Source organism: Aspergillus affinis, assembly GCF_023601865.1.
Source record: "Aspergillus affinis strain CMG 70 chromosome Unknown NODE_27_length_306053_cov_87_951578, whole genome shotgun sequence".
NCBI classification, from domain to species: Eukaryota; Fungi; Ascomycota; class Eurotiomycetes; order Eurotiales; family Aspergillaceae; genus Aspergillus; species Aspergillus affinis.
In genome coordinates this window covers 36567-64331 of record NW_026515808.1, presented here as the reverse complement: position 1 = coordinate 64331, position 27765 = coordinate 36567, and the positions used below count along the sequence as shown (strand labels likewise).

Below are 27765 nucleotides of genomic sequence, written 5' to 3'. Positions count from 1 at the left end.
GCGATGAACGATGGGCTCGTGGCCAGTCAGATGGGGGAGACGGGGGGGGATGGCGTGCAGGCAAGTGGAGAGGAGGAGAGGAGGAAGAAGGAGAAAGCGAGGCCAACAGAAGGCAGCGCTAAGGCAGCATGAGGCACTAAGGCGGAGATCCCCACGTGCCTGAGGCTGCGCATCGGGTAGCCCTAAGCGACGTGATCTCTACGGAGTAACATCAGTTGAACTAGCTTACATTGTACATAGGGAGCATTCAGACTTTCAGTTTTCAGTCCCTTCTATTCTTAGCTAGTCGGTTCCCTCAGCTGCATGGATGCTCAGGGATCACGATCCCTCGCCGGCCCCGGCATTCATTCATCCGTCGGGGCCGTCGAGCTAAGGACGAGAACGGTGTCAATCCGCGGGCGATCGAGCAATCCAACCTTCATGATGTTGCAGAATGGGGAGCGCGATGCACCTTCCCAACGGGGCGTCCGTCCATCGTACTTGGTCTGACGGTCTGACGCCCGGTCGATTTAGTCCGGCCGATCTCCCGGCTGCCTCTCGTGTGAGACTGAGATCAGGTCAAGTCGGAGACAAATATCCTCCGGTTGCACACCATGGATGTTCCATTCCCGAGGGATTGGCGATCTGAAAACTCTTACAGCAAGGTGGCCCGAGTTGCCACGAGGGGACGAGACGAGAGGAGAGAGAGAAAAAAGAAAAGAAAGGAGAAGACACAAAGATGATGCAAGGGGCAGATTCTGCCTCTTCCCTCCGCTCCAATCACGTGTCACAATCGTGGTCAGGTGACCATTCAGCCGGTGGCGCGTCTTTCGTGGCAAACACGAAGAGTTTTCTCCTGTCGTCACTGTCAGTCCTGAGTGAAGAGTGAAGACACGCGGTGGATTGGAGAGCTTGGGGATTCTGCGGGTGAAGCTGCCCCAATCCCCATCTGGGGAGGCATGTAAGTCCCAAGCAGTAGCCTTCAAGGACCCTGTGACTCGCCCGAGATATATATTTGTATTCTATGGTGTAGTTTGAATTCCTCTCAGGAGATCGGCTCTCTTGCAAAACACTGGGCGACCATCCTTGTGCACCGAGGAGCATTGAAACCAGCACAATCCAACCATTGTGACTAGATAACCAACTTCCCCGTCAAGTGTTTGCCCTCCCCATCTACAGTACTCTGTGCTCCGTTTCAGCCCGAGTCGAGACCGACCACCGGTGGAATGGAGAGCGGTGGATCGGTGCCAGAAGATCTTTCAGGTCCAGGTCCCTCGTCATGGCAGCTCGTTGGAGTTCCTGGATCAACCGCCAATGGTGGCCACGCAGAACCTGACGACCACGCGGGTCGCCACCAGCACCGCGTCATATCAGAAAGCTCTTCCAGAGTCCACCTTCTCACGGTTCTCTGGTCCATTGCCCCGACAGACCAACGAGAGACGCCGGTGGAAAAGGCAGCCGCGTCAGGGCGACGACGCTGGCCGGTCGAGACCGCCGGCGTCGCCCCACCGGGGGTTAGCCCTAACGGTGCCATCCCGAAAGATGAAGCCGAAGTTGGAGAACTGGAGATCGGAGATCTGACATATCATCAACTCAACTCCACCACGCGTCCTCCCAGCTTGCGAATGGTCGACTGGTCTCGACAATTCGAGACCGTCGACCTGAACTCCACCAGGATGGTTAAATACCCTCCTCTGCGCTCTTGATTCTATTTTCTTGTTCCTCAACACTACTACTTTCTCTTTCATTTACATTCCTTTGTTAGTCGAGGTTGATCCTCCACCACTTCTTTCCTTTGATCTCAGTCCCTCTGTTGAACAGACAGACCTTTCTAATCACTCCATCCTTTTCGATTTACAACTCGTCACAATGTTGTTCACCCGTGCTTTGATCACCTCCGCCTTCGCCATGGCCGCCACGGCTCTCCCCAAGGCCGCGCCCAGCGCAACCTCCAGCGGAACCGCCGCCAGTGCCAGTGCCAGTGCCAGCTCCAGCTCCGGCGGCGGCGTCCAGATCGTCAACAACCTGAATACAACGGTCTACTTGTGGTCCACGTCCAGCGACGCCGGCAGCATGCAGAAGCTCAACTCCGGCGGCGGCACCTACTCCGAGGACTGGCAGACCAACTCCGACGGCGGCGGCATCTCCATCAAGATGTCGACTTCGCAGAGTGAGGGCAGCGTGCTGCAGTTTGAGTACACTACTAGTGGCGATGACCTCTACTGGGACCTGTCGTCCATCGACCTGGACTCCAGCTCGGCCTTCGTCTCCGCCGGTTTTTCGGCCAGCTCCGACGACTCCAGCTGCACCTCCGTCTCTTGCTCGGCGGGAGATAGCAACTGTGCCGAATCCTACCAGCAGTCCGACGACAAGGACACCAACAGTTGCACGTCCAGCTCCGCATTCACCGTGACCCTGGGTTAAGGTGGCACCGGCCAAAAAATGACGGTCATTTCACCTCGGCAGGCACGCAGGAACGGTGGATTTACGAGGACAAGAGATACAACGGATTCATACGGCGCTTCGGTCATTCATTTCTGACGACCTTTCATTCTTTCCATTTCCTTTGAATTTGGCTTCCATAGAGTTCGATGCGGTGGGCCCGGCGCCGGGGCGCAGGCTCATATGCATTCGACCCTTGTTGTATGATAGACTTCACTAGATCAAACGACCAACATAGGAATAAAATCTCTTTTCAAAAAGCCATGATCATGATACATCCCCATCCCCCATGGTAGGGGAGCCTATCTCCGGTGCATAGATAGAACTTGCAATGGAAGGTACCCGAGCTCCCTGGACAAGCTGCATCCTTAAATCGCACCCCAAAAGACCACTACGCCGACCGTTCGACCGAGGTCTATTGCCGCTTGGAACTCATTTAAAAAAAAGAGGATACAAAACAACCAATCCCCTTTTGCTGGCTCTATTTTAAGGAGTGTTCCGCCGCGTGTTGGCGCCGCGATGAAATGTTGGAATGTTGGAATGTACATAATACCAGCACCCTCTTCACTTGAAGCACTGCCCGACTCAATCAATCTGTCTGTCGCATCCCAGTCGACCCAGAAGTTGCTTTTGGTCACTGCGCCGCGGCAAACCAACACCCGTGGAGTGGGCAGTTCTCTTCGTGTTCGTGATTCGTTGCGACGCTTTGAGACCTGTTGCCACTCCCAGACCCTCCGGACGAGACGAAGCACCGCCGCGCCGTCCGTTCCCAGTCATCTCCCACTCGCCGTCATACTCGCCCTCATCCTCACTTCGTACGTCGTCCGCACCACGGCCCGCGAGAACCCGGAGGGCGACCCGAACGATCATGACGAGCCACACGAGGTTCAGAAACTGCAGGAACCCCAGAGCGACCAGGAACCCCCATTGTACCCGCGGACTGAAGCAGATTGTGCCGGACGGATTTCGAAAGGGATCGAGCATGTGCGACAGTCCGCGCTCGGGCAGAGGTGTGGGGCCGGTCAGCGCGTCTTGCGATCCGTGGAAGCAGCCGATGGGAATGATTTCCGCCATATGGGTATAGATACTCCACATGGTGGTGAGGTAGAGCACATGCCGAGCGATGAACCACGACACCATGAAGACGCCGAACATGATGTCGCAAAGGGTGAACAGTCCGAGGTATTTCAGACATTTGGCCAGCTTTGGCACGTTAGCCAACGTCCACAAGAGGGAGAGAGAGCGCGCGAGAGCCGCTTACAGAGAAAAGAATGTCCACGACATCCATCAGGATCAGGATCAAGTTTGCCACACGCGTTAGGTGCCAGGCATATGAGGTGGAGATCAATACAATCGCCACGGTATGATGGGCCAGCATCTGCCAATGGTCCTTGCGGCGCTGTTCAATGTGAATGACCAGGACTTGCTGCAACCAGAACGCCCACTGGCATAACACATAGGCCTTGTTGATTGCCGGCAGGTCGCGAGTAGGCCAGTCGGTCCACATCTCTCTCAGGTCAAGAAAATAACTCGAAGTGTAATAGATGTACTGCAGATTCCTCCGTCAGCTCTCGGCAACGCGCTCCTAGTCGCCATGGCCACCCTTTGTTACTCACCATGCCAAGAGTCCACAAAATCGAGTAGTAGCATAGCAGCCACCCTTGTTCGGCGAATCGGTTGACATCCTTTTTCCGGGATATTCCCCAAAACGTAGCCAAGGGGGCAAGGATGTACTTCATGACGGCGGCACGCAGACCGGTGAAGAGGACGATGCAGAAGGCGATGAAGTAGAAGTCATCGCCTCCAGCTGCATATGTACCCCGACTGGTGCTGTAGTGCGAAATAAACAAGAACTTTGACGTGTAGGATCGCGCATCCGGTACGGAATAGTGTGTGAAGAGACAGACGGCGATACAAGCGGCGGACAGTTCTGTTCGGCCATAATTGTCAGATTCCAGTCTTCAAATGTCGCGGAATTGGGATTAAGATGGCACCTGCGTCTAGAGAGACGCTGGGCCGAGAGCGAAAGCGAGAAATTGCATGTCACATACCGATCTGGTTCTCGAGCAACCATCGGCCAGTGCGCTTCGAGTGGACTCTTTGCGCTGCAATTCCCCCGTTGGGGTCCGATACAGGCTGTTTGGAAGGCGACGTGTCTTCCAAGCTGGGACAGGGATCTGGAGTGGGTTGAAGGAGTTCACAATGACGACTGTCGGCAAATGATTCCATTACGGAGATCACAATTGGAGTTTGTGAGCGAGGCCAACAGAGAATTTGTACAGATGGCTCAAGATGAACTGGGCTAACGGATCACCCGAACAAGTCGAGAGGAAAGAATAGCAAGGCAGCGACAGACCGTAACACCTGCGCGAGAGGGGATACGGCGCGTGAAACAAGGATGGAAAGTACAACAGGGAGGCTACTTGGGTCTAGACGGTTGACAGCAGTCTTTGTTTGCTTGATCAACGAAGCGCCTCCTTGCTCCATTGTGGCGTCTCAGCGACGAACTAGTTAGTCTCGTCATCCTTAGCCCGTTTCACAAGAAAACACAAAGTCCAGGCCAAGAGCCAATTGGATGCTACCGCCATTTGCCCCGGAATCATTGTCGCAGTCAGCTTCTCCGAAATCGCCGCCACCGACTGGCCGCGCCCATTTCATCGCACGTCTAAATCCAGGATTGATACCCTCGGAGGCTTTCTTTGCGGTTGCGGACCTGATGTACCGTCGGAAGTTGAGGAGCTCACGGGTTGTGATGGAGCTTCAACAATAACACAGGTAGATTAGCACATGCCGTCTGGGTCTGGTTCATCAATCGAATATAGCTAAACTTACGGTTTTTCAGGGGAGCCGAGGCCCATGGGGAGTTACGAAAGATGGCTCTACCGACGACCAGGGAAAGAACAATTCCCGCTGCTAGAGCGAGAGTCGTTGCGTTGTTCAAATCCAAAGCACCCCACTGGGCCATATTTGCGGGAGGTCAAGATTAAAGCGACCGGTATGCTCTTTGCCTAGTCGATAGAAAGAAGGAACCGTGGTTTTATCAGCGCAAGTCGGGATGAAGGAGCCAAATGGCAGTGCAACCACCATTTGCTATTGTGTGTTTGCTATGGCAACTTGGTGGCACTGCAAACTCTGCTTGTGTTACCTTCAAGTCGTGTGCACGCTGGCCCCTCCTTTTCGCAGTAGATTACAGGATTAAGATGAGAACCAAAATGCTCCATTTTCGGGTTCTTATACTAAGGTTCGTACGCGATCTCGTTACGTTGTGAATTAGGTCTGCCTAAAACATTCATCTAGTTGAGGATTACCTTGCACCCCTCTGCGCTGATCACCACCACTGTCAGGTCCTGCTTCTCTTCGCCCGGGGGAACTGTCAATGTTTGAGGAGGAAGCCTGAGGCGGGGGAATGCCTGAATAATGCGGGTAATTGCATATGAAGCTTCCGTGAGGGCGAATTCCTCTGCGAGCTCAGTCAACGCCTGGGATATCTCGTGCCTTGAAGCCATTACTCACGACCCAAACACATTCGTGGCCCACCATGAAAAGGCATAAAGCCCCAGCCAATGCTATCCAATGCGGAGCCCAACCACCTTTCCGGGCGGAAGTGATCGGCATCTTCGCCATACAAGCTCTTGAGTCGATGCATGTGGTACACCGAGTACCCGACCCCCGTACCCTTTGGTATGAGCACCGGTGATTTCCCATCTGGACCTCCGCCATGAGGGATGACCGTCGTTCTCGCAGCTACTCGGACATTGGTCGGTAGTTGCGGATAAAGGCGTTGGCCTTCTACAGTAAGTGAAGTCCTAACTAGATCTGGGGGCATTCGAAAGGGACGTACATTCGTTGATCACACAGCGAAGATACTTCATCTGACTGATCCGAACGCGATTGAGTCGTGAGTCTCCCCCGGTCACCAAGTGAATCTCGTCGCGAAGTCGTGCGAGAACGTTAGGATGTCGCACAAGGAGGAAGAAAGTCCACGATATAAGACAGGCGGTCGTATCTCGTCCGGCAATCAAAACATGCACCAGTTGGTCTCGCACGAGCACTGGATCTTGCAACTCTTTGTAAAGATCGATGATGAACGTGTGTCTCTTCAACGCTGCCTCCTCCCCGTTTTCCTTCACCGCCGGGTGGGTTGTCAGGCAGTGTGACCCCAGATGTTGCTCTAGGCCCACATCACTAGGAATGTTAGCCACTTGAAACACGCCAGCTGAGACAGCGGCTAGAATCTGGGGTTCTATTTCTGGAGAAGATGCATATGTAACTCAATCGATGTCCGCCTGACTCCTGTGATTACCATCCGACGTTACCTCTCCTCCCTAATCCCAGAGAAGGACAGGAAGATGGAGGGGATGAAAGCACAGCCATGCGCACTCCTTTGCAGCAAGGTACACTCATTCTATCAGACGGACTATGACAGTCATCTCGTTCAAGAACCAAAACATATCAAAAATTAGCCAAAGATAAAGGACAAAATATGAAGCGGGAAGAATAATGATATTCTACCACCCTGTGAGCACTCTATCCTAAATATCCACACCACGGAACTGCAGTGAGAGATCAGGCTTTGGGTTCATGTTTTCGGTAACATGGGCCAATGTGACACCTATCCGTGCTTGTCATTTCTTTCATGGGACAGCTACAATGGGACCATTGCAGACGCCGTCCTATCATAGCCCTGAAACAAGAAGGGCGATAAATTTGTCATATACCACCTCCCAGCAGCCCGCATACATAAGAATATCAAAGCGACACCCAAATCGCTGTCTGTGCGTTTTAACTCGCTGTCATTTACGACAGGCTCTTCATTGACCTCAACGCTACATGGCCCGCCATCTTTATCATGGATCCTTTCTCAATTACCGTAGGCTCAGCTGCTCTTGCTGATACCATCTTGAGGACTACCAAATGGATGATGTCTTTCATTAAGGGGGCTGCGCAGGTCGAAGGGGAAATCGCATCATTGTTTGGTGAAATCCACGCAATGGATTCGGCAAACCAGAGTATCCGGCAACTACATGAGCAGCATGTTGAGGGATTGATAGAGTGCGTGAAGGAGATTCCAACGGAACTGCGCAAGCATTGGGAGACTACGAGCGTGACTCTAACTTGCTGCTGCGAAATGGTACAAAGATTCGAGGCTGTCATGACAACCATCGTCGGCAGTAATGGACCTTTGGTAACTGGCCGAACCGACGGGATCAGGAAGCAGTTACGAAAGCAAGACAAAGAGGAGCAAATCGGCAAACTCAGGGACCAAATTGCCAGTCACCACCGGAGCCTTCAACTCTGCATGACTACTCTTATCATGTAGGTTACAGACTTCCACATGCAGAGCACAGTGTATATCTGCTAACGTCAAGCAGGTTATACGCCCGCAAAGACACCGAAAGGTTCCAGATATTTGGGTTTCAGCTCCAAAGGCAGCTACGAGCGCTGCAATCAATATTACCGACAGCGGATGGACGCCTGGTAAGCAGCCTGCTGCTGGTCGGCGAACAAACGCCTGATTTTCATGATATCCCCCTCTTGATTCTGCTACAGCCGTAGCCTCGCAGCTCCGTTTGAATCGCTATTTCGATATTCCAAAATCAGTTTCGAGCATATTCACGGGGCGAAAAGCCCACTTAGATGACCTCAAGCACGCCTTTGATCTGTCCTTGTCCGCTGGAGATGGACGAACAAGAAGACGGTTCGTCGTGACTGGCATAAGTGGATCTGGCAAGACTCAATTTTGCTGCAAGTTTGCCTGGGAAAATAAACAAAGGTACTCGTACCCTCGGCGAGGCCTTGCATCTTCAGAAGTTACTCACAGCCGTGCAGCTTTTGGGGCGTCTTCACGATTGATGCTAGCTCGCCTGAGAACGCTCGACAAAGCCTCATTGGAATAGCCAAGATGGCTCAAGTTGATCCGAATGAGCGCGCCGCGAAAAGCTGGCTCGCTACTAGTGAGTTTCCTTGGCTGCTACTAATTGACAACGCGGATGATAGCCACCTGGACCTTGAGCGCTACTTTCCAGACAGCGGAGAAGGCCTTACCCTGATCACCACGTGCTTCCCCTCCAACAAGATGCATGGCACGATCGGGTCTCGCTTTTACCAATTCGACAGGTTAGAGGAAATCGAGGCTAGCGAGCTTCTTCTCAAGGCGGCGGATCAAAAGCAACCCTGGACACCACCAATAATGCGATCAGCTTCTAAGATCGCTAAGACTCTGGGGGCTTTGCCGCTGGCCCTCATACACGCCGGTCAGGCTATTAGAGCCAGATATTGCCAGCTGAGCGACTATTTATCGTACTACGATCGCAGCTGGGACGTAATTCGCCAAAGCCACCACCTCTCCGGCAATAGAGAGGAAGGTATTAACATGGAGGACTATCTGAAAGTCTATGCAAGCTACGAAATCGTTTACCGAGGACTAGAAGCTATGAAGTACTAGCGATACCGGGATGCGGTGCATTTGTTGAACATTTTTTCCTTCTTCCATCATGAGAATATCCCCTTTAGCCTCCTCATTGCTGCCGTCAGATACCCAACAATTGAACGGGAGGCGCAGCATCAAAATTCCAGCACTGAGAAACAGGGAAGGAGGGAAATTGACAGGAAGCTGCTGGGTTTATGGTGGCGACCAAGGCCATGGTTGACTTTACTTCATAAACTGGTTTCAAAAGTTGTGGAGTCAATACTGATGAGCCCAAAGCCAACCGTCCTGCCGGCCTTTCTACTCGACGCGGAGTTGTCGAACACCCCGGATGATTGCCATGAGCGACTGCATAAGGCACTGTACGAACTCACTCAGCTGTCGCTCATCGCCTACCACGAGGCGACAGACAGCTATTCAATGCATCCTCTGGTACATACATGGGTGCGCGAGCGACCGGGCATGTCGACTTATGATCAGGCAATTTGGTGCGAAGCGGCGAAGACCGTCATCTCGCGATGTACTCTTCTGCCTCCATTGAGCAATTTGGACGAGTCACATACAGATTTGCAGCGACACCTTCTCCCGCATCTCATATCTGTGGATGGACACCAAAGCAAGATACAGGCTCGTTATCGGGAAAATCAGAAGTCACGCAGAAAACCTTGGCCTACACTGCAGCCAGAGATGCATCCCCAAAAAGCTTTGCAGCTGGTGAAGTCGAGCCTTATTTACCTCCAAGGAGGCTATTTTACGGAGGCCGAGAAGCGCCAGCGAATAGTTAAGGATTTTATCTGCGCAGTGCGAGGTGCTGATCATCCGAGGTCAATAGAAATCACACTCGCGCTCGCCGGTACATTATGGCAGCAATCCCGGACGAATGAAGCAGCAGAACTTCAAAGTCAAGTCCTCGAGACCTGCCTGAGAACTCTTAGACCGGACCATCCACAGACGCTCAAGGTTATGGATTGCCTAGGCCATAGTCGCCGTCAGCAGGGTCGGTTCGCGGAGTCCCTCGCGCTCCACGAAAAAGCGATTGATGGGATGAGGTTGAATTTATCAGCGGATGCTCCATCTATCTTCCATGCTCTAGAAAACTATAGCATAACCCTCTAGTACTGCTTTCGCTTTGAAGACGCCAAGCGGCAGCAAACAGAAGCCGTGGCAGGGCTGAGGCGCTTGTTGGGCGCAGCAGATCTCAGGACGCTGTCTGCAATGGAGGGGTTGGCTATAACGTGCATGGAGCTTGGTATCAAGCACATGGCTACGAGCAAGGAGCGTGGTGAACAGTATCTTGCCGGTGCACATCGTGACATATCATTTGTGCTGGAAGAGCGCCAAAGGCAGTTGGGAGATATGCAGCCATTCACCTGGCTTGCGAAGGCGAATTTCGCTCCCATCAAAAGTGCGATGGGGAAATTGAATGAGGCCGAGAATCTGATCAGTACTCTCGTGCCAATCGCCGTTGCCCATCTAGGGGAAGACCACATGGGAGTCCTGGCCGGCAAAACTCATCTTGCCGCGATTCTCATCAAGCAAGGCCGATTTACTGAAGCGGAAGAGCTGTTATTAGACATTTCCAAGCCGGAGAACTACCTTAAGACATCCACAGCCTCTGGAGAGCATCCGGATCGTTGCCAGATGTTATGGACTCTCGTAGAATGCTACCAAAAGCAAGATAAATTTGTTGAGGGCCTCCGGGTATGCGAGGAGCTTCTAGCGGCGGTGAACACAATGCGCCGAGACCGGAAACAAACAGCAACTAGCGGGATATTTTGGCAAATGGTGCAGAATAGAAAGAGGGAGCTTGAAGTTGCTTATGGAGTATTTGCTGCAGGTCATCGGAGACCCGCCTGATTGTTCTTGCTAATCCGGGGCAATAAAAAAAAAAAGAAAAACACATCGATGAAGTTGAAAAGCTGTAAATTCCTCATGGGCTGTGGCCTTAAACCCGTAGCCCATTTTCCAATCATATGTGCATGTCTACTCAAAGTACTGAGACCTGATCTAAGGGCGGTTCAAACGAAAAAGTCCCGGTCGGTCTACGACCGATCATCTTCGGCAAAGTTGTTTCGCCAAAAGGCTCGATAATGCTTTTCCTGTCCGAGGCGAGCAATCGTTTCCACCTCATCCGGAGTCAAGCGGAAAGATAGGGCACGCAAATACTCCTGCAATCGCGACTCCTTCGAGCTTGTAGTAACCGACACGTCCCCTCGGTCAATGGACCAGCGCAGCAGCACGTCGCCTTCGGAGACGTAGTACTTCTTGGCCAGCGCCGACACGGTCGGGTCCACGGGCCCGCCCTGCGCGCGAGTCGCCGGAGTGAGAGGACCGTAGCTCGCGGTTTTGATTCCTTTTTCCTGGTGAAATGCGAGCAAATCGCCGTGCTGCAGATAGGGGTGAAATTCAATCTGGTTGAGGGCCGGCGGGATGGTCGCGGTCTTCAGCGTAGCTTCGAGGTGAGACCGCAGGTAATTAGACACTCCGATCGCCCGCGCCTTTCCCGAGCGTTGCACTTCTTCCATCGCGGCCCATGCGCCCTGTAGGTCGTCGTCGGTCTGGGCGAAGAACGGTTCGTGAATCAGATAGCTGGCGGGGGACCGTCAGGACCAAAGAACTGGACGACTCGTGAATGACGGCACTTACAGATCTACATAGTCAAGCTGAAGCTTCTTCAAGCTTTGATCGATGGCGCCGGGAATATTGGTCACATTATTGCGCACTTTGGTGGTGACGAAAAGGTCTTCTCGCGGGACGTCGCTCTCGCGGATGGCGACACCCAGTTCGGCCTCGGTGTTGTAGACCTCGGCACCGTCTAGGTGACGGTATCCTAGTCGAATGGCGGTCTTGACGGATTCCACCAGGTCACGATTGATCGAGGTGTCTCCGGCGGATTTGTACCAGGCGGTGCCGGTGCCATACCCGAGCTTAATCGGCGTTAGTCCGAGTCGGTCGACGTGACAGATGGACCAGATAGACTCACAACGGGGATGGACACCGCGTCATTCAGTTTGACATGAGTATTCGAGGGGCGGGCCATGATGGAGCAAGATTCAGGGATTTACAAGACAACAGGAGGGAGTAGAGAGTAGAAACTGAGGTAGAGAAACGCGAAGAGGGGAGAAAAGATGAGGAGATGAGGAGATGAGGAGAGCGGCATGAAGAATGACCTCATCGCCCTCGGCCCGGAGTTAGCGGAATTAGTCAATTCCGGCCGACTAGTTTACGGAGTAGCGAGCCTAACTAGTGCCCGACTACGATCAATAGTTCTGGAATGCATGGAGAATTACAACCACATTAAGATTATTCGATAAGGTTCACTTATACACCACGTCACGTCCCCAATCGCACGGAGACTATGTCCCCTTCCAATGTGCCCTCTTAGTTGGGCAGCAGACCGGACAGACCGCTGAGGGTCAGGTTCACCGTCACGGTGCGGCTGAAGGGAGGAAGAGAGCCGAGGTAAGGGATGTTGCCCAGGTTGGCGACGACACCGACGGCGACATCGCCGCTGGACTTGTCGTACTCGTTCACGTCGACCTGCACGGGCAGCTTGGCCACGAGACCGGCCGCCAGGCTGGAGGCAGGCATCTGGGAGAGGTCCGCGGCGCGAGCCTCGACCGGAGAGCTGGCGGAGGCGACGGCGGCGAACATGGAGAGAGCGGCGGCGGTGATCTCGAAACGCATGGTGATGGTTGTGGTGGTAGATGGGGTATCCTAGTCCCGCGTTAGCTTTCTGCCGGATGGGAACGAGAGGTACGTCGGAATAAAGGGCGAATGTACCTAAGAATTGATGTTTGAAACGGGGGAGATAAAGGAAGATGAGGTTCGAAAGAACGACTGGAAGGAGTGACTGAAAAGAGTGACTTGGGCTCGAGGGCCTTGGATTGGAATGAAGGAATGAATGAATGGATGGTTTGGTTGAATGAGAGGAAGCTGATGGAGGAACAGGTCGAAGCTTTATATCTCTCGTCGCGACGCCATTACTCGGTCGGAATCCACTATCACGATTTCCAGGAGGCCAGTCTCGAGCAGTATCCGCCAGCGACGCAGACTAGCAGCGTCTATTCAAAGTATCGATCCGCAATCGCTCCACCCCTCTCCTGATTGGCATGGCACGCGATGGTCCCAATGTCGACGAGCACGAATGTCCGGAACCCCGATTTCCGCAGGGCTTAATTATACACACCTCGGCCCTTCGAAAGAGCGAAGCGTGCATTGGAACAGTTCGAGGCGAATCGATCTGGGACACCAGTATAGTGGCAGGGCACTTCCTATGGCGTCCGGGTCAACTCGGGGGCACACACTATACACAAACCTGCACTTCTCAGCCGATGCGATGATTGCGGAGCATTTGGAATTTTCTCTGCTGCCAGCAGCCCAGCGTGCCGATCGCATCTCGTAGCGGGTGGAGTGCAGAAAAGCTAATCTTGACAGTCTCCAAGTCCCATAGGAGGCCGGCACGAATCAGTGCCGGCATCTCGTCCGCGGATCCACCGGCCAGGACAATGATCGCCAGGGCCTCTCCACAACACTGCTGGCAATTGCCGTGCGCGATTAGAACGCAACCCCGTCGCCTTCTTCTCAGGAACCCAATGCCGGCGATCGACACCTTCTTCATGTCGATGGCAATCAAAGCCTAGTCGCAGCAACTCCGGCCCGGGAGCTTAGGAGCGCACTCCCGATGCTAGAGTCCCACCTGATCGAATGGATTGACAATAACCTGTATGCTCAAAGTTTATGAGCATTGATAAACCTCGTGGAGCCTTTGGACATGCCCCTTTTTCACCCTTCGTCGTCAAGGTTTCCGTCCTGCACCCTAGATCGGTGGGTACGGAAAGGCGTGATGCAGTCCAGACTGCAGACTCCCCATGGCCCTCTCTGCGACTGTGTATCTCTGATTCCGGTCGGGCTTTGCGGCATTTTTGGGACCATGTCCAGGTCAAGGCGCTTTGGTCACCTTCCATGGACAATGGCACAGACTGTTCAACAGACCAGGCTCAGAGTGGAGTGACTTGGCACTCATTCCAGAATCCAGACTCACGACACACCACGAGGCAGTGCTCGGTAGGTAACTTTCATCCATCGCATTCTGGACATTCTGCGGTTTCCTATACTAGGTAGCATTCAGAGTTGGAGTCCACGAATATGTAGCTATTACCAATCTCCTATCCCGGTGGATCGGCGAAGCCTACATGATGCCGGGTTGCAGCAATATATATGTTGCGGTGCAAAGCGGATCGACGCGACTCCAAGCACCATGTACAAGATTTGCGCCAGGCAATACAAGTAGGGTAAACAAGAGCTGGTGAGATGAATGCTTCTCGTCAACAGAGGTGGATAAGCCTTGACTGGTCCCGCGTCCGCGGAGTTGTTGATTCATCGGGTGTCCTCCGTGGGCGGAGCTTCTGTTGTTCCGTCTCCGGGACCGGCGCCCGATCGGGTTTACCGCGGGTTGTGGGTGCAAACCGCGCAAACCGAACAAACCCGGCAAACAAACAGTCGGCCAGATCGAACTGGCTTTGGGCTACAACCGCTGTCTATTGACAGTCTTCCTTTCATTGTCCGGTAGTACCCATCATAATCAATGAGTTCTCATAGATGGGCCTGAAGAGCTCTCCTTGGCCGCGACAGACCGCAGAAAAATCCTCCTCTATCCGTTCCCCTTCGCCATCATGATCGGCACCATCGCCTACTTGGCGCGACCTTCGAACCTGAGATCGAATTCCGGTTGAGCCCACTGATCATTGGAGCCATGTGGTTGACCGTCGATTGAACATTGCGCTTGGCGACATTAGTCTCAGGCGACAGGTCCAAAGTTAATGAAGAAGTTGTGATGGCTTCCAATACTAATGCGCCCAAGTCGGGAGGCGTGTGCAGTCGTGGAGGATGTTCTGGCAGCAGAACGTTGTCACACCAGTCCATCTCAGGAGCAAGGGCCAGAAACCCAATCCCCTCTGGAAGAAAGCCATACTACTGCGCTGGGTAGGTGGAAGACTTCGCAGTGGACTGGAAATTGCTTGGCCAAGGCTGTCAGCGATAGTCCATCTGCAATCCACCGGCCAGGCGAATCTCGCTTGTTTTGAGTGGCAATTGTTCGATTTTTGTATCTGGAGGCTTGATTGGCGTGGGTAACCCGAAGTGATCTCGATCATACTCCAAGACTGAAAGCACTATCATAGTTACCTGGAAATGATCTAGCTATTTTCCGCATTCTCCGCATCTCATGGTTCCTCGGTCGTATCGAACTGGGGAATGGAATGAGGACTTCGACGCGGGGAGAGTTGATGCGTACACCGTAGGGTCAATTTAGATTCCCCCGTAAGCACCACAAACGGCATTCTTTCAGGGGGGATCCACACCCTTGGTATCCCTGTTCATCCGGCGCTGCTGATTGGGCATGATAGGCATCGAAGCGAAAGGGCACAGGGATCGGCATTTGGTCTATCTGTCCACACTAAGACCGTCGTGCGCCCCTCACACCGTGCGCTGGAGCCTCCGTATTGCTTCATCGCTGCTACATCATTATGACTGCGACTACTGCTGCGAAAACTCCCACCGTTCGCGTTGCTGCGGTCCAGGCCGAGCCCGAATGGCTCGACCTGCCTGCCGCTGTGCGCAAGACCTGCTCGATCATCCAAGATGCTGCGCGACAGGGCGTGCAGCTGATCGCCTTCCCCGAATGCTGGATCCCCGGCTATCCAGCCTGGATTTGGTGAGTTTGACCAGTTCTGCACCGCGCAAGATGTTAGCTTCTCATGGAAACCGTCGTGATAGGACCCGGCCAGTTGACATGGAGCTCTCGGTGGCCTACATCCGCAATTCGCTTCGATACGGCTCCCCGGAGATGGAGCAGATCCGTACTTGTGCGAGGGAAAATGCCATCAATGTCGTGCTGGGTTTCTCCGAGAATGATCAGGGGTCGCTGTACATTTCGCAGTGCCTCTTCACGAGTCGCGGCGAGTTGAAGATTCCTCGTCGCAAGATCAAGCCGACGCATATGGAGCGCACTATCTTCGGCGACTGCACGGGGGATTCGCTGCACAACGTGGCTGATACCGACGTGGGCCGCGTGGGTGCTCTCTCCTGCTGGGAGCATGCCAATCCGCTGCTCAAGTATCATACCTACCACCTGCGTGAGTTCGTCCACGCCGCCGCTTGGCCCCCGGTGTACCCTCATTCGGGCGGTGCCGGTCTCTGGAGCATGTCGCGAGAAGGTAGGTCTCTCGCCCTCTGGAGTATCGTCGGGCGCATTCACTTATAAATACACCGTACGCCCCAGGATGTCGGAACCTCTCGCAGACCTATGCCGTAGAATCGTCGACCTTTGTCCTTCACGCAACCAGTGTCATCTCCGAGAAGGGGATCGTTGCCATGGGCACGGCAGAAGGGGAACTGATGAACAGACCTGGCGGAGGCGCGACCGCCATCTACGGACCGGACGGTCGACAACTGACCGAGGATCTTCCCGAGACTGACGAGGGACTTGTCATGGCTGATATCCACGAAGATAGAGTGTTGGAAACGCTATGCTTCCTGGACCTTTGTGGACACTACAGCCGGCCGGATCTCCTCTGGTTGGGGGTTGACTCGCAGGCCAAGGAGCATGTTCGGCGCGCATAGAATCTTATGTAGTGGCATCAAGATGACGGAGAAATCCAGCAATCGTAACTGTCTCTAAATCCCCCCGATGCAAGGGGCATATCCAAAGACAGCAGGAGCGTTGAATCTAGAGAAACGGTATCATCCTCAGGTTCAAGATAGGAAAGGAGGTATTGTGGCACCGTCGCATAGCGTGAAATTAACTGATATCGATAATGTGATCACAATTGACGACGACAGTCACCCCCTGACGGCCTGCAGGACCAGCAAGTATCCACCATTCAGGGCTATTGCAGGTCATGCCGTGAACTGGCGGGTTTAGGCGCAGGAGCCAAGTAACCGATAGGGATGTAATTATGACGTCTTCTGTGCTCATCAACCCTCGGTGGAGCAGAACAGTGCCCATCCAAACCCCGTTCGGCCGGATTGAATCCTCCGACAGTTGACGATGCATCACACAGCCTCGACTTCTGCCCATTCGGGTAAAGATGCCCCGAGTGTCGCGAGGGGAGATGCTTGGCAGGAACCCCCGACAGAGGTCTCTCTCTGATCACAATAACAGAATCTCTCGCGATAATGCAATTTCTTCAGCGAATTGTCTGCCTGCAGTCATTTTCTCCGGAGATTAAGACGGCAGCGGAGCGACCAATGAAGGATTTCCCCGGGCAGATTGCGTGACGGGCAAGACTGGCGACTGGGAGACTGCCAGGCCGCGGTGCAATTTCCTCGGAATTAAGCTAATCGTTAGCATGCAGGTACATTGTCCCCCCCCCTCTGTCGTCTTCGATGCTCCGGAGACCATAGTCTTCCCCCCGCCGGCCGATTATAAAAGGGGTAGACGGGCGAGGCAAAGAATCATCACAACTCTCCTTCATTTCTGTATCAACCTGCCACGATGGTCTCTTTCGCCATGAGAGGCTTACTTCGGTGGGTGGCTTTGACCGTCCTGGCCACTGGAGTCGTGTCGAGGCCCTCCAACGGCAGCTCCTCGGATAGTGTCAAGGTGCACTGGCTGGACGGTGCCCCCGAATCTCACACTGGTACCACCTTTGGCCTACCATGGCCCCCGGGCAAGTACCGTTCCAACGAAACGGAGTTCAGCATCGCGGGCAAATCCCAGACGCCGATCCCTCTGCAATCGTGGGTGACAGGGTACTGGCGCGATGGCTCCATCAAATGGACCGGGCACGCCATTCCTCCGCTGGACGCCGTCGACGACGAATACTTTGTTAGCGCCTCGGCACCCCCGCACAAACGACGGACGAACGGCTCCAGCATTCACGTCGAGGATCGGGTGGATAGTGTGCGCGTTGACACGGGCAAGGTGACCCTCGCCTTCTCTAAGCATGGTAGCAACGTGGTGGACTCTATCACGACGGCCGGGGGTAAGGTCGTGGGCCGACATGGGAAGCTGGTGCTCCACACGCAGTCCGGCCTGGCCGAGGACATCGTCGCGCGCACGAATACCTCCATCGACTATTTGAACTTCGAAAGCAAGGTGGAGGAGGTGTCCGTGAGCCGGCAGTCCTCCGTCCGCGCCCTCATCACCGTCAAAGGCAACCATACCGTCACCGGTGGAGGCAGCCACGACGACTGGCTGCGATTTGTCCTGCGCTTCTACCTGTACGCCAACTCCGACTCCGTCCGGATCGTGCACAGCATCGTCTGGGATGGTTCGACCGAAAAAGACTTCGTAACCGGCCTGGGAATCCGGTTCGACGTGCCGCTGAAAGGAGAGGAGTTGTACAATCGCCATATCCGGTTACCCGGGGTGGAAGGGGGTTATCTCCACGAGGCAGTCCAAGGCATCACCGGGTTGCGTCGCGATCCCGGCACCGAGGTGCGGTCGGCGCAGTTCGAGGGTAAGAAGACTCCCGACGTGGACAGCTGGGATACCCGGGTGTCTTCTCGTCTGCAATGGATCCCGGCGTGGAGCGATTACAAGCTGAGCCAGCTGTCGCCGGACGGCTTCACTCTAAAGAAGCGAACGAAGCCCGACCAGGCGTGGATCAATATCCCCGGCGGTTCGCGATCCAGCGGCCTTGCGTACCTGGGCGGAGCCACGCAAGGAGGACTGGCCCTGGGTCTGCGAGACTTTTGGAAGCGCTATCCCACGGGCATCGACATCGCGAATGCCGGCAGCGACCAAGGTCAGATCACGCTGTGGCTCTACAGCCCCGAGGCCGCCCCGTTGGACCTGCGGCCCTTCCACAACAGCCTGGGAGAGGACACGTACGAAAAGCAATTAGATGCCCTCGAGATTACCTACGAGGACTACGAGCCCGGTTTTAATACCCCCTACGGCATTGCGCGAACAAGCGAGATCTTCTTGTCGGCTTTGGACAGTACCCCTGCCTCGACCGAGCTGGCGCTCCGGAGCAAGTATATCGACGAGCCTCCGGTGCTGGTGGCCGAGCCTGAGTATATCAAAAGCACCAAGGCCATCGGGTCTTACTGGGCCACTCCTGACACGTCTGGCGAGCAGTCAGCCACGATCGAGGAGCACCTCAACTTCCTGGTCAAGTTCTACCGTGGTCAGGTCGATGACCGCCGCTGGTACGGTTTCCTGGACTACGGCGATGTCATGCACACCTACGACGAGGACCGACATACCTGGCGATATGATGTCGGCGGCTATGCCTGGGACAACTCAGAACTGTCGCCGGACCTCTTCCTCTGGCAGCAATTCCTCCGGACGGGCCGTGCCGATGTCTACCGCTTCGCCGAGGCCTTGACACGCCATACCGGAGAAGTGGATGTCTACCACATTGGCGACTGGAAGGGCCTGGGAACCCGACACGGAGTCCAGCATTTTGCCGATAGCGCCAAGCAGGCCCGTATTGCCCAGCCCCAGTACCGGAAGTATTTCTACTATCTGTCCGGAGGCGACGAGCGGGTGGGAGAGCTGCTCGAGGAGACACTCGATGCGGACAAGACCTACGGCAAGCTCGACCCACAGAGAAAGGTGCGCGAGGACGGATGGACGCCGCAGCCCGGGCAGCCGGTGGCCTTCTCGCTGGGCACGGACTGGGCTGGCATGGCGGCCGGTTGGTTGATTGAATGGGAACGTCGCGGCCCTCGGTGGATCGAGGCCAGGAGCAAATTGAACGGCACGGCCAAGGGCATCGCCAGTTTGAAGAACGGCTTCGTGACCGGCAGCGGGCTTTACGTGATTGGCAACGGCACTCTTCTGCCGCCCCCGTCGGATCCCACAAACAACGGCGTCGTGTCCATCTCGCACTTGAACGCTGTGTTCGGCCTCCCCGAGGTCGTCTCGGAGCTACTCGAGTACTGGGGAGACGATGCCCCCGAGGGCCTTGAAGGGGCCTGGCTCGACTACTGCTACTACTACGGCGCCACGAAGGAGGAACAAAAGGCAAGATATGGCGAGTCCTTCAGCAAGATCAGCTTGGTCCAGGGTCATTCACGCTTGACGGCATATGCGGCGCACCACGACAACGACAATGCCACAACGGCTGCCCGTGCCTGGAAGGAGTTCTACGAGAACAAGGATGGCTTTACGGCGAATGAGCCGTGGGTGTCGGAGCGAATCAACGGCAGTGCTGCACTCGTCGCGGTCAACGAAGCGACCTGGATCTCTACAAACGAGGTGGCACAGTATGGGTTGGCCGCCATTCAGAATCTGGCATTTGTGGGAGAATCGAAGGACTACTACTAATCTTCGGGTGTAGGGTCACAACTGGCATGGCGAGAAATGAGGGTTGCATATGCTGATGACCGTGTTTTCTAGTTTTGACGGACTGGAGAGCTTTACGGTATTAACGTCTATATAATCTGATTCATTCAAAGAATGGGTCTGATATGCTAGCCAACACATGGCAACCCCATAGAACGGGACCTCTCTTCAAGACACCAGTCATCATACACAAGTCAACAAAACGTGATATATTTGATTGAAAAATTAGAAAGTCTCGAAACGTTAAAGGTGCTTTGTGTTGCGAGGGTCAGTCATTGTGGTTGTTCTTTGGTTCCATTAACCGCGGTGGGAAAGATCCTTTTCATGAAAGGGTTTGTATAGCAAGTGCGCGGAAGGATCCTATATGAAGTCCTGTAGGAACTCATTGTAAAAGCCTGTCAATGATCCTTTGGAGAGTATAAATATCAATCAGGCCACAACCCCCTTGATTACCTTGATTTGAGTCCAGAGTTCTGGAACCCAGTCCTGCTATATCCGCTTGTCCCCGAACTCTTGATCCAGCTGTGATTCACAAGCAAACATGCCGCTCGTCCGTAAAACCTTTTGGGTGATAGTCCTGACCCTTGGCGCAGGGAATAATGAGGTTGACCGATACCGTTGGGCCAAGGAGTCTATTTCTAAGGGAGAATATGCCGTTTTTACCTTCGAGCCTCCGCACACCGATAACTGGCTTGTGTTCGAGGTACCCACCTCACAGGACTCAACATTTTCCCAATCGTCTGCCAAGTTCGTGTTCGGAATGCTGATAATGCTCCTCAAGCCAGATATCAGAGCTTCTTTTGGATTGAACTTTTCCGCCATCAATGGGCATCCCACGTTCAATTCTGATGGCAGCCGGACGAGCTGTGGCATGTCGATGATCCTGCCAGACAACGAGGTAACGCAAGCCATATTTCAATTGCCGCAATTTCAATTATTATTTGCAGGCAATCAATAAAGCCCTGTGACCGGAGGCCCTAGCTGGCCTGTTGAAAGTCTTTACAAGCCTGGTCGTGTAGGCTAACCAATCAATCAATGATATCTTCTTAGAACGGTATTTCTCAATCTGTACTCCATAGTGAACGGTGATCTTAGTAGACAAGTGACATCACGATAATTAGCCTACAAATGATAAACAGCCGGTTAGAATTAGAGCTCTCTCCCGTGGAAATGGAAGGAAAAGAAATGCACGCACTCGGACATCTCCACGCGAAGCTGCTCATTTTTGTTGCCCGATCGGGACATTCGAACCCTGAGATGGATGCATCTTTCAAAAGGCCGATCTTCGCTCCCAAGTGGCACCCCGCATTGAGCCACGATCGCATAGAATTTCCAACAGTAGGAGCGGGACCTTGTGCTCGAGATTATACAGGCAACGTGAGGCAGTATATAAGGCCTATCCATTTCCTCGTCAACCGAGCAGTTGAAAAGGATCAACTTTCTTGTTCTTCTCCCAAAACTTTGTTATCTATTCTTCACCGTCGAGATATTAACAACTATGAAGGAACTCAAGATTACCAAGACTGACGTCTTTCAAGTCGATCTCCCCTACGCCGGTGGTGTCTATCGCCTGTCTGGCGGCCGCGAATACAACAGCTTCGACGCAACCATCGTGCGCATAACCACACACGACGGGATTGAAGGATGGGGAGAGATTACACCTTTTGGCTCGACCTACGTGGCCTCGCACCCGCTGGGCGTCCGCACCGCCATCGCTCACATGGCTCCCAGCCTTATTGGTCTGGATCCCCGACGGGTCGATCGCATCAACGAAACGATGGATTCCATTTTGCTGGGCCACGAGGACGCCAAAACGGCCCTCGACATTGCATGCTGGGATGTTTTCGGCAAGTCCGTCGGTTTGCCCGTCTGAGAGCTCCTCGGCGGGCGTACTGGCGTGAAGATGCCGGTGATCTCCTCAATTCCCGTGGCGGCCCCTCAAGAGATGCGACAGAATGTTGCCGACCACCGAAAGAGAGGATACACGGGCCATTAGATCAAGATCGACGGCGATCCGGCCGCGGATGCAGCGCGCATTGCCGCCTCGCTGGCAGACAAACAACCAGGCGAGTTCTTCCTGGTGGATGCCAATGATGGGCTGCGTGTCGAGACCGCCCTGTGAATGCTTCGCTTACTCCCAACTGGGCTGGACTTTGTCCTGGAGGCGCCGTGCCCGACATGGAGGGAATGTATTTCCCTGCGGCGCAGGACCGACGTGCCCATTATTTTCGACGAGCTGGCGACCAACGAGGCGTCTGCTGTGCAGCTGATCGCCGACGACGCCGCCGAGGGAATCGGCCTGAAGATCTCCAAGGCTGGCGGTCTCACACGAGGCCGCCGGCAGCGTGATATCTGCCTGGCCGCCGGCTATACAGTTAGCGTGCAGGATACAACGGGTTCAGATATCACCTTTGCCGCCATTGTACATCTTAGCCAGACCATTCCGGATCGCAATCTGCGCTGCGTGCTTGAGAGCCGTGACATGGTGGCCAAGAAGACAGCAGATGCGGACTTCACCGTTCAAGACGGGTGCGTCTCAGCACCCTCTGCGCCGGGCCTGGGGATCACTCCTCGCATGGATGTCTTGGGAGAACCGGTGGCTCGTTACTCCTAGATGACAATTAGTAGCAGTATATTCAGATCCACCGTACATTGAATGGTCAATCCAATTATCCTTGATCTCAGCTACCCATCCGAGGTTAATGCAGTCTATTTCCGTCCTCCCGGCCCGACTAACGGCTCTGCGTCCTTCCTTCTTGATTACAAAAATATTTTCTGTTTGAGATGAATCTGTTCACGTAAACCTTTATTTCATGTTACTTCCCAATCTGTCTGACATCGTAGACTTGGTGGTGAGGTTTGTCGAGTAGCCGGATTGGTTGTTGCCGCGAGTATATATTTCCCCGTTTAGGATGGGAAGTACTCTGGACCATCATGATGACGATCTTTCATCCACATACACCATGCAAGAGGGACGAGGGAATTTACTTGGGTGCACTACTCCGTATTCACTATTCAAGGTTTCACAGCTTCAAGGCTCCAAAATTACCCAGGGGAAGATTTTGCCAGGCTCCACATCCCCTTGTACTAAAGACTAGTTCGGTCGGGGCCAAAAGCGCAACATTGAAGGACCGATGGCTCGCGAATTAGAAACGCCAAGAAGACTGCCAGGGATTGGCCCAAGAAGCATGAGGATGATGGAAGGAGTGCTGAAGTATGACTCCGCACGTTGCACCGACTGGAATGGCGTACGCTGGCATACACCGCAGTCGTCTAACTAGTTAACTACCCCGCCTGAGTAAGCAGCGATGGCCGAATAATTGCATCACTGGTGATCCTCTATTCATACAATGTCAATATCCTCTGAATGCACCATTCCACATTCCCCATAGTATTGGTTGAGTTGATCAAAAGACCGAAATGACGCTGCCATCGGTCAAGCCCACGCTGCACTACTTGGATATTGGTAGTCTGGGTCGCGGAGAAGTCGTTCGGTGAGACCACGATCCCAGCGCTCTTCATCGAGGAATATGCTTACCTCGCCGGACTCAGATTGTTTCTTAAGGATGCCGGGGTCGATTTCCATGATGTGCGATATCCGTTCGATAGTACCTGGCCCACCAAGAGCGCAGAGCTCAAGGAACGGGGCTTGTCAGTGACGGGGCAGGTGCCCGTGCTGGAGTATGAAGGAAAAATCTTCAGCCAGGTAGGCCCGGGACGTGTTGAGTTGCCGCGGACGTAATTGACATTAGATAGCACCTCCCCATCCTTCGATACCTGGCCAGGGAGCTGGGCGGGTACGATGGGGATACCAGTTTCGAGAAATATTGTGTGGATTTGGTCGCTGACATCTACAACGACTGGAGGGTAAGCCTTGTCCGCAGCACGCGGATCCGACACAGCGCGGCTCACTGTTTCATGCAACAAAAATTTAGGCCCAATGGGTGAAGAATCTCGGCAATGTCACGGACGAGTTCAAGCAAGACTTTGTGCCGAACTACTACAAGATCATCGGGCAACTCTATGCCGAGCAGGATGGCCCATATCTTCTCGGCCCGAAAGTCACTTATGCAGATTTTGCCATCTATCAATCTATCAACAACGACATGCAGACTGGCACACTACCCGTAAGTCCCTATCCCATGATGCGAAAGTGCAGTATTAACGAGCATTTCAACCCCTGACTAGCCCTCCTTGCCAGAATCTCTCGTCAAGTTTCGGGAATCCTTCGAAGGCCGTCCCAGAGTTGCCGATTATATCTCCAGCCGCGCATGATGAACTCTTATCCCGTTTGCAGCCGAATGTTGCCATGACCGGGCTCATAATGACGGGTTGACGATGGCCAGTGAAAGCGCCTATGGTTCATGTACACAGGGAGCAACGTAGTATTAAAGAATGAATTATTGAGACGCCGACTACTTTGCTAAAATAGAGGACAGGGTATGGCTGGTGAAACTAGGATAGCTATAAAGACCATCATAAATGTGAGAGACAGGCAAGCGTAAATGATGAAGGACGGTGAGACAGGGAGCTCCCGAGGGGCAGCAAAGCAACGTATATCGAAGCCAGGGCTCTTGCAGTAATGGGGTCACTCAGGACTCATTTTCGACAATCTTCTCGGTAACCGTGCCATCGGCTTGCTGCACGACTCGGTCGACGCGCTGAGAAGCCTCGACAGGGTTGGGCTGGGTGTAGACCCATTCGAGCTCTTCCAAAGTACGGCCTTGAGCCTCGACGCTGTAGACTGTTAGAATTGCTAATCCAAAAAAAATCATGGAAGAGTTTAACGGAGGTTACCATACCCAAAGAAATACCAGAGCGTCGCCTCGACGCAATCCCAACCAACAAAGACCCAGATATAATTCAGCCCGATAGTTCGGTTCGCGATGGGGGTGCAGAACTGGTTGACGAAGCCCAGACAGCCGGTCAGGAAGCCGTAGAAGGCCAATCCCTTGGCGCGGCGCGTGTTGTCAAGCGCCTCGACAGGGACCACGCCCTGCAGCGGGGTGTAGGTGAAGGAGTAGACGACGTTGAAGAGGAAGTAAAAGGCCAGCGCGGCCTGACCGGCACTCTTGTTGCTGTTGTCCATGCCGAACGCGCGGTTGGCACCGCCGTTGATAGCCAGCATGCAGGCCGTGGCGAAGGTTCCGTAGACCAGCACCTTGCGACGGGGCATGCGGTCCGTCAGGGACACGGCGGTTCCAGCACCGATGGCTCCCAGGCACGAGTTGAGCACGTTGTAGCCGAGCTGCTGAGCGGTGGTCTCGACGCCGAGCTCGCTGAATATCATCGCATTAAAGTACCCGAGACCGTTGCCGGAGAACTGACCGAAGACCCCCATCATGAGCACTTGCAGGGAGCGCCAGCGGCTCTGGTGCGAGTCAACCAGACAGCGGTAATCCCACCAGGCAATCGTCTTGTCCTGAAGCTCCTGGTGAATGCTGTCGCGGATTTCTTCCACTTCCAACTGCACCAGGCGCGATTGGGAGTTGCCGTTTCCGTGATACTTTGTCAAGAAGTCAATGGCCTCCTGCTCCCGGCCGACCGCGAAAAGGTATCGGGGGGATTCGGGGATGAAGTACACCGAACTGATGACAATCAGGCATGCAAAGCACTGGCAGATGAACGGGATTCTCCAGGACCAGTTGCTGTCAATGTACTGGCATCCAAAGGTCACCAGGGCCGCTGGGATGGAGCCACCAAACCAGCCGCAGTTGTAAAATCCAGTGCAGCGACCACGCCACTGGGGAGGTGCAATCTCCATGGAGTATGCCGGCGCCGAGACGGTCATGAACTGAATGCCCGACCCGAGGATGACACGGCCCACGGTCACTTGGGCCAAGCTGTGAGAGCTTGCCGCCACGATGCTACCGAGTATAATCCCCACGGCACCGCAGGTCATGCCCATGCGACGGCCCCATCGGTCACTAACGGCGGCAGCAAAGGGGGTGGTGACGATAGATCCTCTAAACATCGAAGCATTCGTTAGACTCTCGCCAGGTTGCAACACTCTCGGTCGGGCGGGGCACGCAGGACTTACACCGAGTAGAGGGAGGTCATCACGGCCACCTGCCAGCCGTCAATCTGGCTGCCCATGGTGGCCATGAAGTGAGGCATCACGGTGATGGATCCCATAAGAGAGCCGTCGAAGCCGTTGGCGCAAGCGCAGCAGAACGAGATAAAAACGCACCCTTGGTTCGTGTCAGTGATGAGAGCGAACCAGCCCAAGTGGGGGACACCTACAGTACAACTGCAGACTCGATTTGCTCCATCTCTTGATATTGGACTCCTGGATTGCCGCGTAGAGTTCGGCCTAGAAGGCGATCAGTGAAGGTCCGATGTCTGGGCTGCCGATCGATCCTCCTCGACTCACGTTGTACACCTCCTTCTGTTTGGCACCTTCGTTGGCGGCCGTTTTTCCCGTTCCCTCGGCCACGATGGCCTGGTGATGCGTGGCATCTACGCTCACGATCTCGTGCCGCGAGTGTTCTTCTTTCGACATGGTGAATGGGTGGGCAGTCTACCAGACCTCGAGGTGATGACAAGGAAGGAGGGACCAGCTGTGGAGGAGCACCGGAGACAGGCATGCGGCGCTGTCTTTATATCGGTTCCCCCGAATCCCAGGTCGGTGGCACAGGCCGCATCAGTCAAGCTGATGCGGGTTCCGGCCCGAAATACCCCAGAATCCAGATCCAACACGAACGTCGGGGCGCCGCACCGCAACCTCCGTTCCCAATCGGTCTAGCCTGGACCCTAGCAGGTTCGGTTGGGACTGACAGGACGGCGAGGGAGACTAGGACGACCGGGAAGACGGGGCAACGATTAGGGGCCCTGCCCATCCCCACATTCCCCAGATTTTCGATCCCTACTCCGTACTACTGGTGCTCGTCCAGCACCTCAGCAGTCACTCGAAATCCATTCGAATGAACCGCGACAGTCGAGCTAATAATATGACTGCCATGTTTGCGCGGAGGAAGGGACAAATCTGCCGGCCAAACTACAATTATCCACCAATAGTCGGGGCATTCTGGCCAGTTGGACCACCGCCAGCATTTCAGCAACTTTTCCCGAGCTGGTCAAGCAAGGAGCCATCCACCGCTGCGCTCATTCGCCGGGGGATCCTGCAACTAGCGAGATCTGGGGAAAGGTCGCTCACGCTGTTCGGAGAGGCTGCGGTCTAGAGCCGCCGTCCACGCCCAAGCAATTAATTCGGGCTGCGTGGCCCGTCGGCCCTGGATATTGGTCATGCGCAGGGGGCCATTGGCTGGCGGTAGTCGGAAAGGAGAAAAAGAAATGAAGGGGGAATTGCCACATGGGAAGCAAGGGCGACGCCACAGGGAGCGGTCACTGGCCGCAGCCCAGTCGTAAGATGCGAAGCCCGGTGCACGCAGCAGGCCTGTGATCCTCTTCCCTTCGCAATTTAGGCTGGTCGCCTTAATTATCCGACCTGTCAGAATGCCCCAGACCAGTGGAAATATTGCACGCGGTGACCCCTACAGCCCTTAGGACCCTGAGAGGAGAGTCCCTGTTTCCTCGCTTCCTTGGAGGTTCGTTGTCTGTCGTCTGTGTATCGGCTGAGCTAGTCATCCCATTCCAGTCGGAATACCATTGACTCGGC

At 54.3% G+C, this 27765-nt stretch overlaps 10 protein-coding genes across 10 annotated transcripts; 6 read left to right on the top strand and 4 right to left on the bottom strand.

Annotated features, from left to right (window-relative positions):
- Positions 1–1205: 1205 nt before the first annotated feature.
- On the top strand, positions 1206–1685 carry KD926_005491 (uncharacterized protein; the record flags this gene model as incomplete). The annotated part of the gene is made up of 1 exon (XM_053098693.1): positions 1206–1685. One exon carries the CDS (start codon positions 1206–1208, stop codon positions 1683–1685), a length of 480 nt encoding a protein of 159 aa, XP_052957394.1.
- A 163-nt stretch (positions 1686–1848) lies between these two features.
- Positions 1849–2403, top strand: KD926_005490 (uncharacterized protein; the record flags this gene model as incomplete). Its single annotated transcript, XM_053098692.1, has 1 exon — positions 1849–2403. The coding sequence occupies one exon, from the start codon at positions 1849–1851 to the stop codon at positions 2401–2403; it is 555 nt and encodes a 184-aa protein (XP_052957393.1).
- A 603-nt stretch (positions 2404–3006) lies between these two features.
- KD926_005489 (longevity assurance proteins LAG1/LAC1) lies at positions 3007–6795 on the bottom strand (the record flags this gene model as incomplete). Its single annotated transcript, XM_053098691.1, has 10 exons — positions 3007–3624; positions 3683–3970; positions 4038–4351; positions 4473–4585; positions 4778–4916; positions 5254–5377; positions 5730–5881; positions 5935–6207; positions 6263–6606; positions 6725–6795. 10 exons carry the CDS (start codon positions 6793–6795, stop codon positions 3007–3009), a joined length of 2436 nt encoding a protein of 811 aa, XP_052957392.1.
- A 475-nt stretch (positions 6796–7270) lies between these two features.
- KD926_005488 (uncharacterized protein) lies at positions 7271–10705 on the top strand (the record flags this gene model as incomplete). Its single annotated transcript, XM_053098690.1, has 6 exons — positions 7271–7737; positions 7811–7899; positions 7972–8194; positions 8251–8859; positions 8935–9845; positions 9984–10705. 6 exons carry the CDS (start codon positions 7271–7273, stop codon positions 10703–10705), a joined length of 3021 nt encoding a protein of 1006 aa, XP_052957391.1.
- Positions 10706–10890: 185 nt separating this feature from the next.
- On the bottom strand, positions 10891–11888 carry KD926_005487 (aldo/keto reductase; the record flags this gene model as incomplete). The annotated part of the gene is made up of 3 exons (XM_053098689.1): positions 10891–11437; positions 11495–11775; positions 11832–11888. The coding sequence occupies 3 exons, from the start codon at positions 11886–11888 to the stop codon at positions 10891–10893; spliced, it is 885 nt and encodes a 294-aa protein (XP_052957390.1).
- A 341-nt stretch (positions 11889–12229) lies between these two features.
- KD926_005486 (uncharacterized protein) lies at positions 12230–13469 on the bottom strand (the record flags this gene model as incomplete). The annotated part of the gene is made up of 2 exons (XM_053098687.1): positions 12230–12565; positions 13284–13469. 2 exons carry the CDS (start codon positions 13467–13469, stop codon positions 12230–12232), a joined length of 522 nt encoding a protein of 173 aa, XP_052957389.1.
- A 1906-nt stretch (positions 13470–15375) lies between these two features.
- KD926_005485 (carbon-nitrogen hydrolase family protein) lies at positions 15376–16471 on the top strand (the record flags this gene model as incomplete). Its single annotated transcript, XM_053098686.1, has 3 exons — positions 15376–15563; positions 15626–16065; positions 16131–16471. 3 exons carry the CDS (start codon positions 15376–15378, stop codon positions 16469–16471), a joined length of 969 nt encoding a protein of 322 aa, XP_052957388.1.
- Positions 16472–17345: 874 nt separating this feature from the next.
- KD926_005484 (uncharacterized protein) lies at positions 17346–20129 on the top strand (the record flags this gene model as incomplete). Its single annotated transcript, XM_053098685.1, has 1 exon — positions 17346–20129. The coding sequence occupies one exon, from the start codon at positions 17346–17348 to the stop codon at positions 20127–20129; it is 2784 nt and encodes a 927-aa protein (XP_052957387.1).
- A 559-nt stretch (positions 20130–20688) lies between these two features.
- KD926_005483 (mandelate racemase/muconate lactonizing enzyme family protein) lies at positions 20689–24422 on the top strand (the record flags this gene model as incomplete). The annotated part of the gene is made up of 8 exons (XM_053098684.1): positions 20689–21045; positions 21652–22002; positions 22144–22265; positions 22356–22676; positions 23589–23853; positions 23904–24014; positions 24083–24274; positions 24336–24422. The coding sequence occupies 8 exons, from the start codon at positions 20689–20691 to the stop codon at positions 24420–24422; spliced, it is 1806 nt and encodes a 601-aa protein (XP_052957386.1).
- A 317-nt stretch (positions 24423–24739) lies between these two features.
- Positions 24740–26649, bottom strand: KD926_005482 (putative MFS lactose permease; the record flags this gene model as incomplete). The annotated part of the gene is made up of 5 exons (XM_053098683.1): positions 24740–24884; positions 24950–26113; positions 26188–26338; positions 26391–26460; positions 26521–26649. 5 exons carry the CDS (start codon positions 26647–26649, stop codon positions 24740–24742), a joined length of 1659 nt encoding a protein of 552 aa, XP_052957385.1.
- Between the last annotated feature and the right edge of the window lie 1116 nt (positions 26650–27765).